The sequence below is a fragment of the Zea mays genome, chromosome 3 (assembly GCF_902167145.1).
Source record: "Zea mays cultivar B73 chromosome 3, Zm-B73-REFERENCE-NAM-5.0, whole genome shotgun sequence".
Taxonomy (NCBI): domain Eukaryota; kingdom Viridiplantae; phylum Streptophyta; class Magnoliopsida; order Poales; family Poaceae; genus Zea; species Zea mays.
Genome location: NC_050098.1, coordinates 49,163,430 through 49,184,925, shown reverse-complemented (window position 1 = coordinate 49,184,925; position 21,496 = coordinate 49,163,430). Strand labels below are relative to the sequence as shown.

The 21,496-nt window shown below is 47.3% G+C and overlaps 1 protein-coding gene and 1 pseudogene across 3 annotated transcripts; both read left to right on the top strand.

The window, feature by feature from the left end:
- The first annotated feature begins 1,834 nt into the window (after window positions 1-1,834).
- Window positions 1,835-4,530, top strand: LOC103651926 (uncharacterized; annotated as a pseudogene).
- A 34-nt stretch (window positions 4,531-4,564) lies between these two features.
- On the top strand, window positions 4,565-7,139 carry LOC118476655 (protein ZINC INDUCED FACILITATOR-LIKE 1-like). 3 transcript variants are annotated; one of them, XR_004857126.1, is made up of 6 exons: window positions 4,565-4,627; window positions 4,742-4,844; window positions 4,949-5,051; window positions 5,143-5,196; window positions 5,314-5,696; window positions 6,036-6,126. XR_004857126.1 is itself a non-coding variant. In XM_035966203.1 (6 exons), exons 2-6 carry the CDS (start codon window positions 4,789-4,791, stop codon window positions 6,913-6,915), a joined length of 378 nt encoding a protein of 125 aa, XP_035822096.1. In that variant the 5' UTR covers window positions 4,565-4,627; window positions 4,742-4,788; the 3' UTR covers window positions 6,916-7,139. The 3 variants fall into 3 exon arrangements, 1 of the variants encoding a protein (XP_035822096.1); XR_004857127.1 differs by having other exon boundaries at window positions 6,040-6,082; XM_035966203.1 differs by lacking the exon at window positions 6,036-6,126 and adding an exon at window positions 6,814-7,139 and having other exon boundaries at window positions 5,314-5,376.
- Window positions 7,140-21,496: the final 14,357 nt, after the last annotated feature.

Below are 21,496 nucleotides of genomic sequence, written 5' to 3'. Positions count from 1 at the left end.
GCTTTTCAGCTGAGCTGAACTTCAGCTGAGTTGAGCTTTCTCAACTTCAGCTGAACTCAACTTCAGCTGTGAACCTCTTTGACCATACACCAGCTGAACTTGCCTCCGGGCAGTTGAGCTGGGGTTTTCTCTCCTAAACTCTCTGGTCAAGACCAGTTGAACTGGTCCTGAGGGGCAGTTCAGCTGGTCTCTGACCCCTCTGACCTCTGACCAACAGTCTGCAAGTCAGACTGGCAAACAGGTCGCCAGAGGTGTCACGGGAGGTTCAACCGCCCTAGGGGGAGGTTCAACCGGTCTGGTCAACCCTGACCAGTCTGCAGGTCAGTCTGCGCGTCAGTCTGCCAGTCAGACTGGCAGACAGGCTGCCAGGCCTGCCAGGGGAGGTTCAACCGCCCTAGGGGGAGGTTCAACCGGTCTCAGGCAGAAAAATCTGCCCAACGGCTAGTTTTGAGCTCCACCTATATATACTACCTCCTACCTATCTCCCCAAAGCAGTGAGCACGATTTGAACTCCATTTCTAACCCAAGAAACACCTCCCTCTCTCTCTCACACATCTCTTGCCTCTCCCATTTCAAATCTTTGGAGAGAAATCTTTGAGTGAGCTTGAGAGCTGCGGTTTTGTGCTTCATCTCTAAATCTCTCTTGCTCTTCTTCTTCATTCGAGCTTTGGTACTACATCGAGTTCTTTGTGGATTCATTACTCTTGGAGCTTCTAGCTCCTAGACGACTAGGTGTCTCTTGTGAGTCTCCAAATCTTGTGGAAGACCACAAGAAAGTTTGTATTACCCGCTCGTTTGAGCAAAGATTATTGTGTGGGCTTGACCTTTGTGGTCGGCAAAGGGAGGATTAGGGTTGAAAGAGACCCGGCTCTTTGTGGGCGCCTCAACGAGGAAGTAGGGCACCTTTTGTGGTGTGACCGAACCTCGGGATAAATCTTGTGTCTCTTGTGTTCTTGCTCATTGTGTTTGTTCATGTTCTTCGTTCTCTCACCATTCCGTGGAAGATTGTTTATATCTTTTTGGTGTGTGGATTTTGAGAAGTGCCCTTCTCAGATCTACTACTTTGAACCCTGTGGATCATTTAGAACATCTCATTTCCAAAGTTAACTGGGTGAATTTCGAGATCAATTCAGTTTTACCCAGTTTGCTTCTAGTTTTTTTGTTGAAAAAGTTTTAACTTGCCTATTCACCCCCCCTCTAGGCAACTTTCATTTAGCTAACTAACTATTAGATCTAGTACATTTAAACACCCCCTTGGACCTTTAGGGTTTGTAGAGGGCGAAGCCAGACACCACCAAATAACTCACTAAATTCACATAGATAAAACTTTATAAAAACATTAGAAGCCGGTACGGATTAAAAATAAGTGAATAGCCTATAAGCTCGTTACCACGACCATAACTGCAGTGTGTGCGCACCACCAGGGGCGGATCCAACACAAAGATTGAGTGAGGGTCCAATATATGAGTGGGAGTCTAAGGGTGTGTTTGATTGCAATAACAGGACATGATGTGATGGGATGATCCCTCGAATAAGGTTGTTTGGTTTAGGGACAATGATTAGGACAGGACTATCACAGTGTTGTCCCAGTTGTCCCTCAAAACTGAAGGGACGAGAGAGGACGTCAGAGGACGTTCCTGTCCTAATTGTCATGCAACCAAATGCAGTACATGAAGGCATAGTGACTACCAAAGCTTTATAGATACAATAAATAAAACAGAATGTCTACTAAAACAACGAAATTGAATGGGGCATATGCCCTCGCTCCCTATAACGTAGATCTGCCCCTGCGCACCACGCTGTACCTAACGATGAAGAATCTTCCCTCCCCCACATGGTCTTAACGAACAAGCGGAATCTCGAGCACTCCTCTAATCTGCAACAACTTTTCAAGGACCGCAACCGCAAGTCGACCTACACTACTGCAACTGCAAGAAGGGGTAGTCATATCATCACGCACGTCTTCCTTCTCGACGTCACTGCCGGCAATAACCCGCGCAAGCTACGGGCAGCCATCATTGACCCGCCCCGCCCGCGCAAGCTTGCCAGTTGCCATGGACATGCACCACCCGTTCGATCGCGCGAGCACCGGCGACGTTCCATTGATATACCTCACTCCGGCCGGTCAACAGATCCGTAGCTACGTGAATGTGGACGAGAACGCAATGTCGTCCTACAAGAAACTGATAAATGTTCGTGGGTAAAAGTAAGAACGTGAGTACCGACGTTCTTACTTGAGTTAAGTTCATGAGTTATGTTAAGAACGTGGGTACCGACATTCTTAAGTTAAGTTCGTCAGCCCTGACTAAAACTGTCGAACTTAACGAGTTAGAAACATGGGTACCCACGTTCTTAAGTTAAGTTCGTCGGGCATATGGACACCGTCGAACTTAATCATGAAAACCTAAATCCAATGCCACGTGCGGCTCTCTCTCACCTGTCTCATTCTCACCCACGCGCTTCTCTCTCTCACCAGCAGGCCGCGCCGCCGCCGCACCATCACTCTCCGGATCATCGGCCATCCACCTCCTCCTCCTCCTCGCCCGCTCACCGGCCATCCCTGCTGCGGTGTCGCGCGTTCATGCAGGAGGCCGCCGACGGCAACGGCGACCCGACTGAGGCCGACGTGCGGAAGCGCAGGAAGGGCCCGTTGTAGAAGCTCAAGGCGGCGATCCAGGGCCTCGCGGGATCTCGCTCCGCCGCCGCGGAGGTGTACGGGGGAGAGTACCAGTTCCAGCGCGCCGTCGAGAATTTGTGCGAGCCAAGGTTCCCCAATCCACTCGCGCGCGCGCATCGCTGTGGTTTCCTGTGTTGCTTCCACCCTCGCGCGCTCTTCTTCTTCATGGAGCCATGGCAGGAAGCGGCAACAGGAGATTTGGCCAGGATATGGTGTCTAGCAGCACACATTTCTCCCAGTGGCAGATGGTCTGGGTTGGAGACCACGTTCCTGGCGGCAGAGTCGATCTGCAATGTGGAGGTCCAATCTGGCCACCTATGTCAGCTCGCTCTGGAGCTAATTCCGATTCCCTAGCAGTGACGACGTTCAGATGCAGCTTCAGATGCAGCGACGACCTCTCTCTCCATCCATGGATTTCTAGGCGACTGGTACTGAAATTGACTTCTTCCTTCAAAATTTTCAGTGGTAATCTTTAGGTTAGCTATGTATGCCCACGGTGGACTGAAATCCTTCATTATTTCTATGGAATAATGATCTGTATTGCATTGGCATGGGGACGAATATGAGAATGTGGACTGAAATCCTTTTTCTGCACTTGGAGGTGCACAATATTGTCAATGTTCATTTTCTCTCTGCTGTCACCTTCAATGCTAAAATTTATAATGACCATTCAAAGCGAACAAGGGAACCAGGCATCGAAATGAAGGGAACCAGGAATCGAAACGGCCCCGAGAATCCCAAAGCACGAGAAGGGGAACAAGGGAACTAGGCATCGTGAAGAGAGCCCGGGGTGATGAATTGTTACGGTTCATGGACGGAGCAAGCAAGGAGCCTCTCCGCAAGGTAAACACTAACACGCAATTCCTCTTCAATCCCTGGTCGTTTCCTGAGATCTGGTGTTATAACCCTTGTAGCTTCGACTCCTTGCTTCAGTTGGGGGCAATAACGAATTCATAAATTTTGGGCTGAAAGTTGTTCCTTGTGTTGTTGAGGTGCCGGAGGGGAGTGGTTAATTGTGGTGTAGCTCTATGGTGTCAAAAGGTGGATGGAGTCCATGACATTTTCTCATTGATTTATTTTAGAGCTGTTTTTTTTGTGTGCACATGATTGATACTACTACTGTAGTATTGCTTTGTTGCAGTATCTCTAGTGCACACATGTTGTATGGTGGCTTTAGAAGTGGCCATAATTAGGCTTGCCCAACCGGTGCAGGTGACTTATTTAGCATGCTGAACTGTAGGTAGTATTCTAGTTTGTGGCCGTCATGCAAGTACATATGTGTTGGCTTTCAGTTCAACCGTCTTTACAGTATTCGGAAATTGCTTAAAATTCAGTGTTGATCATAGAGGCAGCACAAATGTTTCCTATTCAGAGCTGGTAATGGTATGGTCATTACTCCGAATCATAGTATCAGACAATGGCTGGCATAGTATTTATCCACCATGAAAACACACTTAGCTTGCAGGTCTAAATTTGGCATCCTCTACATGAACTGAAACCAGTTGACCTCTTACGAAGTAAGAATCCTTGGCCTTGAACAAATCAAAGCTTCCATGCTTGATGGAACCAAACATTTCCTCACCAGTAACACATTTGTTGAAACAATACTTCATTACACTCCAGGTACAGCCGTACAGTGTTCAGCTTAACCTCATGATTTCTTACTACTACAGGTCTAACATTTACATTGGTAACCTTTTTTATCTTTCCAGCACTGCCGGTCCAGTCACTGTTCCCTTATCTATACTTCATGGTACGTAGGCATGTTTTTTATCCCAATTTTCGCCTTCTCACTATTAACTTGTATGCAGAGTACTTGCTCTGTTCCACAATTTGATTCAGAAAAAAACAAATATTCACCTTTATTGCAATCAAACAAAATATCAGGGACTTGAAAGTGGCGACTGGCGAAAGAGGAGCAAGACATTGGGTTTTATGCTGGTTTTGTTGGTGAGCAGCGTCTTCTTTCATCTACTATTGTTTTACTGTCTCATTTGACTATTGTTTTATTATCAGTGCTGTTTACTTTCTCAGTGGCTAGCTGTATCTAATTTCTCTTGTTAGGGGCTACCTATTTCCTTGGAAGGGCCATCAGCGCCGTGCCATGGGGCATGTTCGCTGACAAGAATGGAAGGAAGCCAGGCATTGTGATCAGCATCCTCTCAGTGTATGGATCGATCATGAACTCAAACTGTGAGATCAACCTTAGCATCCATCCAATTTGACAGGACTAACCTAGTAAGTAAATGTTGTTCTGGTTCCCTTTTTCAGGATTGTGTTCAACACACTGTTTGGACTTAGCACAACTTACTGGATGGCAATTGTGACTAGGGGATTACTTGGGTTGCTATGTGGTATACTTGGACCCATCAAGGTACATAGCTAACTACATCTGTTGCTAGACCAGTATTTATAAAATGATGTGTCTCTTAAGTTCTCATGGTTGCATCTGCTGCATTTGTTAGGCTTATGCTTCAGAAGTCTGCAGGAAAGAGCACCAAGCTTTGGGAATCTCTCTTGTAGGAGCAATCCTTTTATTTGCAACCCTTTGTTTCAAATTTTTTAATAGTTCTTAGTTTTTTGTGTTTATTTTTACTTGTAACTAACTTGTGTCTGTGATATTGATTATGTAATAGGTTACATCTTCACGAGCCATAGCTCTTGTTATTGGGCCTGCTATTGGAGGCTTCCTTGCACAGGTGAAGATTATGGAATTTAGATAGCAGTATAAGTTAAATTCGAAATGCTAATGAGTGCCTTCATCATGTATCCCTTAATCATAACTGACCTCTGATGTGTAAAAAAAGGGATAGTGGCCGACAAAAATATTTCTAGCATCAGGAAGGTAAATTATTTCTAGTAGTACAATTTCTAGCATTTAACTATTTCATTGTTTTTAGACGACTATTATAAACCTTCAAAAATTATGCATCTAATTTTCAGGTTTCCATACTTCCTTCCTTGCTTTGTAATATCGTTGCTAGCAGCAGGATCATGTATTGCATGCATTTGGCTTCCGGTATGCCATATCATCTTCCCTATTATTTTCTATCTTGAATCCAAATAGTTAGATCCTCTTAAGAAAATAAAAGAAAACTCTGACAACCTATAGAGGTATGACAGCTCCAGACATAGCATGATAGAGAAGACCTTCTCACCTATACGACTATACCAAGAAAAGAACCGTGCCTCATCCATACAAACAAGATTTGTTAACCCAACATAAAATTCACTCCTATAAAAATTTGAACTAGAAAGGCTACTAAAGGGCCTAAAAACGAAATATGTTTGGACTTATGTTTCTCCACTCAATATACCTATTTTCTAGTTAGATAAAAAATCGTTCTTTTGAATCTAGATAGAATTGGCAATATACCTATTTTCCTACACATCCAATGGGGCCTTGGGGACACCCTCCATGGCCAACACAGCCACTTCCATCACCAGCGGTACGTTCCTGATTCATGCTGCTTGCTACTTTTATTTGCTATAAATTGGACTTTTTTGGGACTACTCCACTACTGCTTATACATCTGGCGTTTGATCAAGCTCGTAGTGGACATACTTGCAAGTCTGGATATTGTACAACATATTACAGCGTGTTGAAAATTTTAGATTGTGAATAATGACTGAATCTGGAATGTAGTGTTGTGAGAGCTGTTTTGGAGTTCTTTTGTGGCTGATCTAGGAAGTTTTAAGCTGAGGTGTTGGTAGAGTAACTCTCTGTCAGGTTAGTTTGGTGCTCAGTTCAACACTAAATTCTGAATTCTGTCAGGTAAACTAACCTGAACATGCTTTAGTGAATCTGGAATTTAGTGTTGTGAGAGCTGTTTTGTTGTGACATGCTTTGGGCTGTTAGGTGGCTGAATTCTGAATTTTTAGATTTGGAATAACGTCTAAGTCTGAATTTCCAAAGTAGTTTCTTGGACAGTTAACATCGCGGATCCTTTGCACGATGCATCATTTTAAATAACACGGTGCTGCGTCTTGAAATGAAGTCTGTTTTCACTCTCATGTTCATGTTCATGCACAAATATGGAAGCCACATTTTGTGTTTATCATGCTTTCCTATATCTTTGTGTACATGTGATTTAATGCCAGTTGTGTATTTATGAGAATTTTGGTTTATTTTGTAGGATTCCGGCTCTCATCAAGTGACTCCTTCCCCTCACGTTGACTTTGCGAACAGATGTCTCAATTCTAGTGGTGGAGCTACGAACAACAATCCGATGTCCTGATCGAGAGCGATGGAGCTAATGTTTGAACTTGTGTGTTTGAACTTGTGAACTAAAAATGTGAACTATGGATGTGAACTTGTGTGAATTTGTGAACTTATGTATTTAGACTTATGTGAATTTGTGAACTTATGTATTTAGACTTATGTGAATTTGTGAACTTATATATTTGGACTTGTGTGAATTTGTGATATGAACATATATCAATGTGTTTAAAATTTGTATTGTATGTGATATATTGTGTTGCATGTGATATTATGTGTGTCTAATTTTTAATTTTTCTATTTTTTATTTTTTTTTCTGGAAAAGGGTTAAGAACGTGGGTACCCACGTTCTTAAGGTTAAGAACGTGGGTACCGTCGAACTTATTGTGCAGTCCTTGCAGACGCACGCAGGGTTAAGAACGTGGGTACCATCGAACTTATTGTGTAGTCCTTGCAGCTCCACGCAGGACACATAAGTTCGACGACCACGTGTTCCCGTCGAACTTAACCTTAAGAACGTGGGTGCCGTCGAACTTATGTGAATAAATTCGACGGCCCCGGTCGAACTTAAAAACGCACGTTCTTAATGTTAAGTTCGACGGTACCCACGTTCTTAATGTTAAGTTCGACGGTACCTACGTTCTTAATGTTAAGTTCGACGGGGCCGTCGAACTTACTTCTCTAAGTTCGTCCAAAAATCGCCGTCGGCTATATTCGTCGGTAAACCCACGTTCTTACGGTAAGTTCGACGGCTTATTACATTAAGTTCGACGGTTTTTCACCCACATTCTTTGGCCCTGTTTGTTTCGGCTTCTGGCAGCTTCTGGCCACCAAAAGCTGCTGCGGACTGCCAAACGCTCAGCTTTTCAGCCAGCTTCTATAAAATTCGTTAGGGCAAAAACCATATAAAATCAACATAAAAACATAATCGGTTGAGTCGTTGTAATAGTAGGAATCCGTCACTTTCTAGATCCTGAGCCCTATAAACAACTTTATCTTCTTCCACACGTAATCGTAATGATACTCAGATTCTCCCCACAGCCAGATTTTCAGAAAAGCTGGTCAGAAAAAAGCTGAACCAAACAGACCCTTTAACCAGTTTCCTGTAGGAGTGAGCTGGAAACACGTCGTGGCGCCCGTAAGTACGTACGTGCGTACTACGTGATGATGCATGAGCAAAGCCAGGCAGCTGTAGCTCGCCTTGACCGTTTGTTTGATCAGTAAGGGTAGTACATGTCAGAAGCGGGCCCAGACATTTGATATTGGGTATTCAAAAATTCAAAAGATTAAAGAAATTAGTGCTCTAACGCTATTTTGTGTAATACATTATTGGTAAATTACTATAGATCACAAAAAATTAGGTATTCAATGAATACCCATGAATACCCCCTGGGCCCGCCTCTGGTACATGTATTGTTATACTTCCGTTGTGTTAGCTAGTGTTTGAGAGTTTCCTTCTCAAGAATACCGTAGGACCGACCTATGCATATCGACGACCACGCATATGCCTTTGTTTTTTGTTCATTGTCTACACATGTTTGGAACATGAGCTTCATGCTGCGTTCAACGACATTATCATTGCGATGATACGGACGACATTGTTATCGATCTATCTATCATCTTGGATACCGCAAAAGATCGTGTTCACGTCTACCTGTATGATTGCCTCTTCTTGATCACCATGCATATTTCTATGTGGTGCCTAATAATAAGTACTCCTTTTCATTCTAAATTACAAGTTATTAAAAAAACAAAATAAGATAATTTTGAAATAAAAGAGTAAAACTGTTCGTATGCTATAATAAAGAAAACTAACAAACATCCGTAAAAAAACTATGACAAAAACCATTCATATTTGTTTATGTTTTTTATTGTTTCTATAAAATTTCAAAACTATAATTTATTGCCTCACGACATAGAAATATGCATCAAATTAAAATTTATAAAAGTTTAAAACTACAATTAATTTATTGTTTCTATTACAAGTTTATGTTGTCGATAATATAACTATGTCATACTACCTCCATTTTTATTTATTTGGCGCAACAAGTTAGTTCAATTTTATACTAATCGACGTCAAATAAAAATAACAGAGGAAGTATTAAATATGTATCAAATTAAAATACAAATAGATTTTTTTTGCGGGCTCAAGTACGATACAACCACACTTAAATCCTAATCAACCACGTAGTCTATTGAACATCACAAAGAACCTCGATAAAGCACATTATAACCAAGATCGTATTTGACTAAGCAAATACAAATCATATACCTAGAGCTTTGCAGCAAAAATAACATTACAATTAAGTTCTCAAATAAATAATATGATAGCAAGTTCTATACGTGATAAGTTAAAATACATAGCTTTGGAGTCACTACAGGAAAAGACCATTTTTACCGAACGTCAGATATTTTGCCAAGTATTTTTTCGATCACTCGACAAAGAAACAAAAAAATACTCGGCAAAAAGTCGCTTTGCCGTGTGTTTTATTTTTGACACTCGGCAAATAGTTTTTTGTCAAATGTTTTTTTGACACTAGAAAAAGACAAATTAAAAATCACATTTTGAAGCAGTAAATTAATTCAAATGAAAAGTTTTTAACTACAAATTTGTATAACTCATTAAGATGTATAATTTATATTTTCGTTATTTCTTCATATGACAAAACAAAAGTAAATTTGTTCATAAAACTTATATCTCTCTCGTAGTTTATGAAACTACAAGAGATGTATAAAATTTGTGAATAATGTTAGAACCATCATGTGAAATGAACAAATGATCAAACAACCAAAATAAACTTTGTAGATCTTGAGTAGTTATCACTTTTTTATTTGAAGTCATCTTGTCAACGAAAACTACGTCTGAATTTTAAAATTTTAAAATCCGAATTTTTAAAATGACATCGAATGAAAAAACACTCAAATAAAAGTTGTAGGTCTTGAAAAGTTATAAAACTTTGTAGTTGACAACTTTTTGGTTTGAAATCATCTTGTCATGTAAAACTATATTTGAATTTTAAAATTAGAATTTTTCAAACGACCTCGATGGAAAACCACTAAAATAAAAGTTGTAGATATTGAAATGTTATGAAACTTTGTAATTGACAACCTTTTGATTTAAAATCATCTTGTCATAGAAAAATACGTTTGAAGTTTTCAAATTTGAAATTCAAATTTTATAAATGACATCGGATGAAGAACCTATCAAAACTAAAGTTGTATATCTTGAAAGGTTATGCAACTTTACAACTGCCAACATTTTTATTTGAATTCGTTTAGTGCCTCAAATAACCAATTTACACTCGATTTGTTATAATATGTGAAAAAGAAAAAAATATGTAATGTAAACACAAGTGATGCAGTGATGTAGTGACAGCGAAGATTGTACGCGAGAGGAGGTCACGAGTCACTACCGGAATCGCGTTCTTTGCCGAGTGTCTAAGACACTCGGCAAAGGCTATTTTACACTCGGCAAAGGCTTTGCCGAGTGTAACACTCGGCAAAGAACACTCGACAAAGATTTCATCGGCAAAGGGTTCTTTGCGAGTCTTTGCCGAGTGTCAAAAAGTACTCGGCAAAGAAAAACACTCGGCAAATTAAGAATCGAAAAAATTAAAAAAAAACAGCAAAACATTTTTTAAATTCTAGGAACAACTCTCCAACCCTACCTACCTGTTGCCCTATCATTTTTCACTATTATTTTGAATCAAACTTATATGTTTTGTAAATGGTGAGATTCGAACTCACGACCTCTCTCTCGCGCATACCCTCCTATACCACTACACTACTACACCAATTATGTTTATACTACGTTTTCATTCCTCATGTACTATAACAAATCGAGAGTAATTTGATTATTTAAGGCACTAAATGAGTTCATTTGAAAATGTGACCAACTATAAAATTGCATAACTTTTTGAGATCTAAAAGTTTTATTTTAATAGTTTCTACATCCGAGACCATTTATAAAATTTGAATTTTAAATTTAAAAACTTCACACGAAATTTTCAATGATAAGATGATTTCAAATCAAAAAATTGTCAACTACAAAGTTTCATTACATTTTAAGACCTACAACTTTTATTTTGGTGGTTTTTCCATCCGAGACAGTTTGAAAAATTCAAATTTCAAAATTCAAACATAGTTTTGCATAACAAGATGATTTCAAACTAAAACATTGTCAACTACAAAGTTTCATAACTCTTCAATACCTACAACTTTCATGTTGGTGGTTTTTCCTTTCGAAGTCGTTTTCAAAATTCAAATTTTAAATTTTTAAAATTCAGACATAGTTTTCGTTGACAATATGACTTCAAATGAAAAAGTTGTCAACTATAAACTTCTATAACTTCTCAAGATCTACAAAGTTTATTTTGGTTGTTTGGTAATTTGTTTATCTCAGATGATGGTTCTAACAATATGCACAAATTCTATACGTCTCTCTCGTAGTTTCATAAACTACGAGAGAGATATAGGTTTTGTGAATAAATTTATTTTTATTTTGTCATATGAAGAAATGTTCAATATATAAATTGTACATCATGATGAGTTATACAAATTTGTAGTTGAAAACTTTTTCATTTGAATTAATTTACTACTTTAAAATGTGATTTTTAAATTGTCTTTGCCTAGTGTTGGAGAAAAAACACTCGGCAAAGAGCTCTTTGCCGAGTGTTGTATTTGTGACACTCGGCAAAGAGCCCTTTGCCGAGTGTCAAAAAAAGACACTCGGCAAAGAAACTCTTTGCCGAGTGTCAAAAATAAAACACTCGGCAAAGAGCTTCTTCGCCGAGTGTTTTCTTTTACCGAGGGTTTTTTGTGTGGCACTCGGCAAAGAGCTCTTTGCCGAGTGCCCGAAATAAAACACTCGGCAAAGAATATGGCACTCGGCAAAGAGCCAAATTCCGGTAGTGAGTTGAATCCACAACACGCAAAAAGTGCGAGAAAAATTTTGTGACTTTGATTGAGATGGAGATAGCGAATGTCGAGTTGCTAGCTAGTGGGTGGTGCCTCCTACAAAAAAAAATTCTATTTTCCAGGGTTTTGTTATTTTTATTTTGCCGAGTGATTTTCTTTGACGAGTATTTCTTAGCACTCGGTAAAGTCTTTGTCGAGTATTCAACAAAAAACACTCAACCCTTTATCGAGTGTGTAACACTCAGTAAAGTGTTTGTGAAGTGTATTTTGACTTTGTCGAGTGCCTGTAGCACTAGACAAAACAACTGTGTCCGGTAGTGATTGATTACAGCCATAAGTATAGACAAATAAAGCACGAGGAGAAAAATGACGCATGTATGGTCGGCCTGCGTCACTCGTGATTGGTAGTTCAAGTGAATTGCCCAAGTGCCCACTCACTCTGCAGCAAATGCTCTGACATGTTTGATTGCCCTATGGCTTATCTATTTTTCTTTCATATGTGTTTCCTCCACACGTGAACTACCGATTTAAATGGCTTGCTGGAGACGCCGTAATTGTAGGCAAAAACTCCAGCTAATTCGGTAGCCTTTGATGGCTATACCTAGTTAATTAGGGAGCTGGGAGTAGAACATCAATCAGTTTTCAGTTAGGTGCCTAACTAGGTTTTCTACATACTCTGTATGTGCAGCAAGCACGCACGTACGTGCGTATCCATGCAGAATCCGAAGCAGTCAATCTTGTTACGCCACGCACTGATCACGAATTGACGACATGACAGGCAAAAAGATCGTCAGAGAAGCAGCCGTAGTATATGTCATGGCGACAGAGTCATGAGTACACGTAACGCAACGCAACGCAAGAATGACCACCGGCCACACCCTAATTAATTAGCACTATACACGGAGTAGCTAGCACGTTTGGTTGGGTGACGACATTGACCTGGTGGAGTACAAAGATGAATCCCTTGCACGTATGCCAACTAGTACTTGTATCGGCATTTCGGCGCGGGCCGCGGCCTAGTCTAAGGGACTTCTAGATTATATAAGAGCATCATGTTTTAGAGGATTTAGGACAATAATAAATAGTTAAGCTCCAACAATAAAATCTTATATCAGTAACAAAGATATGTGGCACTTTATGATTGAAAGAAGGCACACAGGCCATAGGGCATAGGGAAGACGTGGCTGTTGTGGTCTCGCCAGCTAGGTCCACGACGATAGATAGGGTAGCTTAATAAGACGTAGTATATTTGTAGCACATCAACAGGTGCTCTATAATTTTTTGATATTTTTTTGTAAAATGGGTACTGTTAGAACTGTTTTTCCTAGATTGGGCTCTATATTTTAATATGAGGCATCAATTTAAGACATTATTAGAGATGCTCTAAGGCCCGTTTGGTTTGATGACTAAAGATTAGTTGCTCCATTTTAGTTCAATTTAGTTTCTAAATTGCGAAACAGTGGGACTAAAACATGGACTAAATTATTTTAGTCTCTAGTCCATTAAGGAGTGACTCAATCATATAAATTCCACGTTTTGCCTCTCTTTTATTTTATTTGCACTAATGACAGAAGAATGCTAAGGAGTATTTTAGTCCTCTTATGATTTATTTAATGCATTTTGAATACTTTTAGTTCTTAGAACCAAACAGAATATGGACTATACTTTAGTCTCTTAACTAAACTTTAGTCCCTAAACTAAATGAACAAAACATGTTCGATCATGGTGAAAAGGTAATAAGATAAAATATCATTTTATGACTATAAATAAGCTGAAATAAACTAACATTGAGTAGATTATTTTAGCTTACTTATAATTGCAAAGTGATATTTTACGCTCCTACCCTTTCAATCCTACCCTTTCAACGTAATCCAACTTATATAATCTACGAAGGAAACAAATATGATCTAAATGATCGATGACCAGAATGATCTTTTAGGTCTGGTTCGTTTGTCTAATAACGCACTAGAAACCGTTATAGCTGATTAAATCTTATATAAATTTGATAACCAATTCGACTACAAATCGTTCCTAGCAACGAATCCGTGTGAAAACCTGAACGAACCCTTAGAGCTAGTTTGGGAACCCCATTATCTGAAGAGATTTTCATTTTTCTAAGGAAAATTAGTTCATTTTCCCTTGAGAAAATATGAATCCCTTAAAAATGGAGCTCCCAAACTAGATCTTACTGTATATGATATCTAAAACGGTGGTTCTTCCGGCTTCATTTTTTCTTTGCCCGCATGAACTCAAGATAGGTTTGTGTCTCTTCAAAAATAGAGTTGCATTTTGTTAGGCTGGCTCCAGCAAGGGTCCTCTACCATAAATATAGAGGATCAAACGGTGTCGGTGTTTCGACCCCGGGGGTCCCTGGACCGACGAGTAAATTGTCGCCGCGTGTCCCAGCCCAGATGGGTCGACGCGAGACGGAGCACGAAGGGGGGAAGAAACAGGCAAAGGGGAATCCCGCGGCCTCCGTGTTGTCCTGCGCCCAGGTCGGGTGCGCTTGCAGTAGGGGGTTACAAGCGTCCGCGAGGGAGAGAGAGACTGTCCGCCAACCCGTTCTCCCGCGCGGCCAACCTTCCCGTACGAGAGCCCTGAACCTTCCTTTTATAGGCGTAAGGAGAGGGCCCAGGTGTACAATGGGGGGTGTAGCACTGTGCTAACGTGTCTAGCAGAGAGGAGCTAGAGCCCTAAGTACATGTCGTCGTGGCAGTCGGAGAGGTTTTGGCACCCTGTTCATGTGATATCGTGGCCGTCGGAGGAGTGCTTGAGCCCTGTGGAAGGACAGCTATCGGAGCTGTCGGATCCTTGCTGACGTCTCCTTGCTTCCGTAAGGGGGTGAGAGCCGCCGTCGTCATGGAGCACGAGGGGTGCCATCATTACTTGTTTACCGGGGCGAGCCAGATGGGACACCAGTCTTGTTCCTCGTAGCCTGAGCTAGCTAGGAGTAGGGTAATGATGGTGCCCCCTGTGACGTGGCAGGTCCGAGCCCGAGGTCGGGCGAGGCGGAGGCTCCTCCGAGGTCGAGGTCGAGTCCGAGCCCTGGGGTCGGGCGAGGCGGAGACCGTCTTCCGAGGTCGAGGTCGAGTCCGAGCCCTAGGGTCGGGCGAGGCGGAGACCGTCTTCCGAGGTCGAGGTCGAGTCCGAGCCCTGGGGTCGGGTGAGGCGGAGTCCGTCGTCCGAGGTCGAGGTTGAGTCCGAGCCCTGGGGTCGGGCGAGGCGGAGACCGTCTTCCGAGGTCGAGGCTGATCCGAGCCCTGGGGTCGGGCGAGGCGGAGCTTCCTATGGCGCCCGAGGCTGGACTTAGCTACTGTCAGCTTCACTCTGTCGAGTGGCACAGCAGTCGGAGCGGCGCAGGCGGCGCTGTTTTCCTGTCAGGTCGGTCAGTGGAGCGGCGAAGTGACTGCGGTCACTTCGGCTCTGTCGACTGAAGAGTGCGCGTCAGGATAAGGTGTCAGGCGATCCTTGCATTAAATGCTCCTGCGATACGGTCGGTTGGCGTGGCGATCTGGCCAAGGTTGCTTCTTCGCGAAGACTGGTCCTTGGGCGAGCCGAAGGTGCGTCCGTTGCTTGAGGGGACCCTCGGGCGAGACGTGAATCCTCCTGGGTCAGTTGCCTTTGCCCGAGGCTGGGCTCGGGCGAGGCGGGATCGTGTCCCTTGAGTGGACGGAGCCTTGACCTGAATCGCGCCCATCAGGCCTTTGCAGCTTTGTGCTGATGGGGTTTACCAGCTGAGATTAGGAGTCTTGGGGGTACCCCTAATTATGGTCCCCGACAGTAGCCCCCGAGCCTCGAACGGAGTGTTGATACTCGCTTGGAGGCTTTTGTCGCACTTTTTTGCAAGGGGACCGACCTTTCTCGGTTGCGTTTCGTTCCGGTGGGTGCGCGCGAGCGCACCCACCGGGTGTAGCCCCCGAGGCCTCGGAGGAGTGGTTTGACTCCTTCGAGGTCTTAGCGCGTTTCGTGATGCTTCGGCCGGTCTGGTTGTTCCCTCATGCGAATTGGCCATAGCCCGGGTGCATAGTCAGGTTCCAAGTTCTCGGGCTGGTATGTTGACGCTGTCAACGATTTGGCCGGAGCAGGATTTGCGAGAGCAGCCCCCGAGCCTCTACACAGAGCGAGAGGACGGTCAAGGATAGACTCGACTTTTTCCATACGCCCCTGCGTCGCCTTTCCGCAAGGAGGAGGGGGGAAAGCGCCATGTTGCCCTCGGAGGGCGCCGGACATGGTGTCTCCAGTGAGTTGCTAACGGGTGATCCGAGTCGACGCCCGTGCCCCGTTCGATAAGGGTCTGCTAGTGGCCCAGAGGCGCGCTCCAAAAGTACCTGCAGGTGATTTGCCGGACCCGGTCCTGTTTGATAGGGTCCGAGGGCTCGATGCCTCCCTCTGATGGGATTCCGTTACAGAATCGCTCCTGCTGGTCTCGGAAATGTCCTAGGGTACATCGAGAGCGTAGCTCGAGCCTCGACTATGTATCGAACGTACCCAGAGTCATCCCTCGCTCTGCGTGCTCTAAGGCGGCTGTCGAACCCTTCGGGGGCCAGCCTACGAACCCCTGATCAATAGTGGGCGCGGAGCCTGAGTGGCCTGAGGCGGCTGTCGAACCCATCCGAGGGGCCAGCCTTCGAACCTCTGACCAGTGGGGGGCACGGAGCCCGAGTGCTCTGAGGCGGCTATCGAACCCTTCATAGGGGCCAGCCTTCGAACCTCTGATCAGTAGGAGGGCTCGGAGCCCGAGTGCTCTGAGGCGGCTGTCAAACCCTTCCAAGGGGCCAGCCTTCGAACCTCTGATCAGTAGGAGGGCTCGGGCCCCGCTTCCTTCGCAAAGAAGGATCCCTTTCGGAGTATCCCCTTTCCCGGTCCCTATAGCAAGAGAGAGAAAGGGGAAGAGAAAAAGGGATATGAATTTGAACGACATGGTGTACCTTTTTGACGCGGTCATCATGGCGGAGGTGAAGCGTCGCCTGCTTCGCCTGCCAAAGGTGCCACCTGTCCTGCCGCAGAGTTAATGTGACGGGACGAGTGGTTCGCGGGGCAGCCGTTGTGCGTGTGCGAGCCGTTCGAGGAACGGGCGTCTTGCCTTTGAGTTTTGAATCTCGCGGCGGGTTCGGGCGAAGTGTTGAACGGGTCTCGCCTGGGCCTTTATATATTCGGGAGAGGGACCGGTGACGGTTCTTTACTCTGCTGCTCGCCTCCCACTTAGGTTTCCGCAACCTGAGGGAATAGCCAGAGAAAGAAAACCGCACACCTTGTCCTCTCCGCCGCCACCTCTTCTGCTTGGTGATGGCCGACCGGGTGACCGTTGTTTCGCCGCGCGACCCGTGGCCTTTCTCCACCGTCACGGCGGACGATCTGGAGGCCCTTGTTGCCGATGGTTTGCTTCATTCTCTCTCCGGTGACCCGCAGCCGGAGTGGATGGCCCCTCCGAGCGGAGCCACCCCGTCCTCGCCGCCGAGGTATGTGTTGAGCTTCGTCTCTTTTCACGAGCGAGGGTTCGGAGTGCCGGCAAGTCATTTCATGCGAGCGATTCTGCACGTCTATGGGGTGGAGCTGCCCAATCTCAGCCCCAACTCCATCGCGCAAGCAGCCATCTTCGTGGCGGTTTGCGAAGGGTTTTTGGGGATTGCCCCCCACTGGGACCTGTGGACCCATCTCTTCTCCGTGGAGCTTTTTGCCTCGACGACGGGGGAAAGAAGAGTTCGCATGGCGGTGCAGGCCGGTGGCTGCGTCCTCCAGTTGAGGCAGGCGTGGGCGTAGCAGTACATCCCTGCCATCCTCGCGTCTTCGAACAAGGGGTGGCAGCGCTGGTGGTTTTATCTCCGGAATGACGACGGGAGGCTCCCATCGTTTTATCAACGAGTGGTGACCGCCGCCGGTGGTAACTGGCGCTACGGGGCCCCGCATGAGAAACAGAAGAATCTCCAGCCCCTTTTGAAGGCCTTGGAGGAGCTGCGAGAAGGAGGGCTCACCGCCGCGGGGGTGGTTGCCGCCATTCATCGCCGGAGGGTGCTCCCCTTGACGGAGCGGTGGCTGCCGCTTTGGGAGATGACGCCGGGGGTCGACTTGGAGGGTTTGCAGATGTCCTCGGTCCCCCTTCCCGCCGATGACCTCCACAGGCGGGTAGCCGGCACGGTAGGGAAGTTAGACGCCGGCGCCCTTACCCAGCTCTCGATGCGTCCCGATCGCGGGTGTGTGTCCCTGGTGAGTGTCCGCTCCTTCTTCCTTCTTGTGTTAGATTGCCCTTGGTTCTCACAGCCGAGACTTTTCGTCAGTCTCCAGGAGGTGGGGTTTCACAAGCCTTCCCTGCCACCGGTCCCGGAGGACGCGGTGGACCGAGCCGCGCGGAGGGTCGCCGCGGTGAAGAGGAAGGAGAAGAAGGATGCGAAGAAGGCTCGGGCCCGCGAGCGGATGCGGGCTCAGGACGCCTTGGAGAGGCTTCGTCGTCAGTAGGAGAGGGATGGGCTCCCGAGGGAGCCATCGCCGAAGACGCCTGACGACGACGACGACGATGACGATGATGAAGATGACGACATGGCTGCCTGCCTCGGCCTCAGCCCGGATCTGAGGCTAGGCCAGGGGTCGTCGAGCCAGCCCCCGAGCGGGCTGGCGCCATCGGTATCCGGGGCCGGGACGTCGGGGTCCTGGTCCGAAGAACGGGGGCAGGCCGAGGGGGTACTTGACCCCTTGGCCGAGGTAGTTGAGGTGACCCCGGGGAGTCAGGCCGACCCGCCTGTTCCCTAAGAGCCGTTGCACATGCCAACTGCACAGGAGGGTGATCCTCGGGTCGTCGTGGCTGCGCCTGGGCAGTCCGTCCCTCTGGTGCCTCGGGCGCCCGAGGCAAGGATGGTGTCGAAGCCGGCACCGGGGCTAACCGCGGTGGTACCCTTGGGGACCGAGGCTCGAGGGACCTCCCCACAGGAACGATTGGTCGTGGCCCGGAGTGGGTAAGTATCTGAGGATACCTTTGTCCCGGCTCCTTCTTCGTGTGTCCTGATCCTACTCTTCCCTTTCTTCCCAGCAAAAGGAGGCACGGTTCGACCGGTCTGGCTCCCCGGAAGGTCCTTAAGACGGTGTCGGCTTCTGCAGCCAGTGTCGCGCCGGGCCTTGCCGACCAGCTGGCCTCCTCACAAGATGCCCCAAAGCGGGGGGCTCAGGCGGCACAAGTTGCCGTGGGGCGAGTTCCCGAGGCTGACCCCTCCGTCGAGGCGGCCGTCGTGCCGAGGGAGACTGCTAGTGCGGCTGCGGCCTCGAGCCCACTAGACGTGTTGCCGGCGCTGGCACCGGCTTCTGCCGAGGCTGTTGCCGTTCTGGCCGTGGAGCCCCCCGTCGCCGCTGACGCTGAGATGACCGAGGCGCCGCTACTCGATGCCTCGGAGGAGGGGGGCGCAGAACCGCGACCCGTCCTGGGGAGCGGCAACCTCGTCCTCGCGCGACGTAGTCCCGACGGGCGGCGTCAGTCGCTCCAGTTCTGGACCAGTGGTGCTTCGGATCCCCTCTTCGTTCTTGACGATGAGCGAGAGGAGCAGTCTTGGGATGGGCTTCGTGAGTGTGCCGAGGCAACGGTGGGGTCGCTTCGGTCGACCTTGGAGGGCCTTTGTAGGGACGTTCCCAAGATCCTCCAGGTAAGGATTTTAGGCATACCTTTCACGTGATCAAGGCATTCTTTGTGACGCCCCGCTTCCTTTCCTCAGGATCTGACGGATCTGAGCGCCGCCAAGTCGTCGTTCATCCGCCTCGAGGCCGATGTCTGGGGTTCGCTGCGGTTCCTGAGGACCACGCTTGCCGAGGCTACTGAGCGCCTCTCCCAACGGAGCGCCGAGGTGGTGGACCTTCGGTTGCTCTGTGTCGATCTGGGAGCGGAGGCAGCGGCGGCACACGTAGAGGCGCAGCGGCAGCAGTTGGAGCTTGGCCAGGTCATCGGCGATTGGGACCAATCTCGGGGCCGGGCCGCCGAGGCTGAAAGCCGGGCTGAGGCCCTTGGAGACCAGCTAGCCGAGGCGTCTGCTCGGGCCGGAGCCCTTGCGACAGACCTAGCCGTGGCCCAAGCCGCATCCTCGGAGCAGCGTGCCCGAGCCGAAGGTATGTCTTGGCTGTTTTAAGATTTTGATTCAGCTTCATTCTTCGACTCGTGTTTGAAGACTTCTGCTTTGGCTGTTTGCAGAGCTCAAGTCTGCCCTCGATGAGTCCACCAAGGCACTTGCCCAGGCGACCGAGCAGAGGGAGGCCGACCACGTGGCCATGTCCGAGGCTATCTCGGCCTTCTGCCGGGTCTTTGGTCTCGACGACGTCCCCTCGGGGAGCTCCCCTCAAAGTCGCCTGCAGGCCTTGGGTGACCACGCGTGCGGCAGACTCCGCGAGGCGCTGCATCACGGCGTCAAGCGGGCCTTCGCCGTGCTCGCTTCCCACTACGACATGGATCTGGAGCGGGTCAGCGAGGGGTATTGCCTTCCCGACGAAGATGAAGCTGCCCTGGCCGAAGTCCAGAGGCTTGACGCGGCCGCCGCGGGCCCAAGCGCGGTGCTGGCGACCACCTTCGAAGCAGAGATCCTTCTGCTTGAGCCGTCGTCCGAGGCCGGGGCGGATCTCGCCGAGGGTGGAAACGAAGCTGAGGGCGTGGCTCCTTTTCCGGGCGACGCCTGATTCTGCCGGAGCAGTTTATTTTGAATGCATATGTGTCTTTTGCGGCCACCGAGGCCCGAACACTTTGTCGTCGTAATATAAAGCTGTGTCTTTTTTCCTCCTATTTTGCGTATCCGGACTCGTTCGTCAGTAGCAGGATTGCTTACCCAAGTAAGAGTTATTTTTCGCGGTAGGTGACGAGTGAGGTATCCGTATCCCGGAGGCGTAGGAGTCCCTCGGCTCGGTCGGCCTTGCCACTTACATGCACTCTTATTTGTTTCTCGGGGTCCTGTTACTGATATAACCGGGAGACGCGAAAGTCGTTTTGGTGGAAGACTTCTTTCGAGGAAAATTTTGACGCAGAGGGGGTGCCCCCCTTCTAGCCCCCGAGGGAGGGTCGGGCTTTGCCGAGGCAAGGCTGACCCTTCCTTGACGGCATAGACTTCATATGCGAGTGAGGTATATGAACGACTTGAAAACATCTTAAGGGTAGAAGCGATGTAGCTGTCGGATGTTCCAAGCATTGCTGTAGACCTCGCCTTGACTGTTGGCTAGCTTGTATGTTCCGGGCTTCAAAATCTTGGCGATGATGAATGGCCCTTCCCAGGGAGGCGTGAGCTTGTGGCGCCCTCGGGCGTCTTGTCGTAGCCGAAGCACCAAGTCGCCCATCTGGAGGTCTCGGGACCGAACCCCTTGGGCGTGGTAGCGTCGCAGGGACTGATGATACCGCGCCGAGTGTAGTAAGGCCATGTCCCAAGCCTCTTCCAGCTGGTCCAGTGAGTCTTCTCGGTTGGTTCAATTGCTCCGGTCGTCGTACGCCCTTGTCCTCGGGGAACCGTATTCTAAGTCTGTGGGAAAGATGGCCTGGGCCCCATAGACTAGAAAGAACGGCGTGAAGCCCGTGGCTCGGCTCGGCGTTGTCCTCAGACTCCAGACCACCGAGGGGAGTTCCTTCATCCATCGCCTGCTGAACTTGTTGAGGTCGTTGTAGATCCGCGACTTGAGTCCTTACAGAATCATGTCGTTGGCACGCTCTACTTGCCCATTCGTCATGGGGTGAG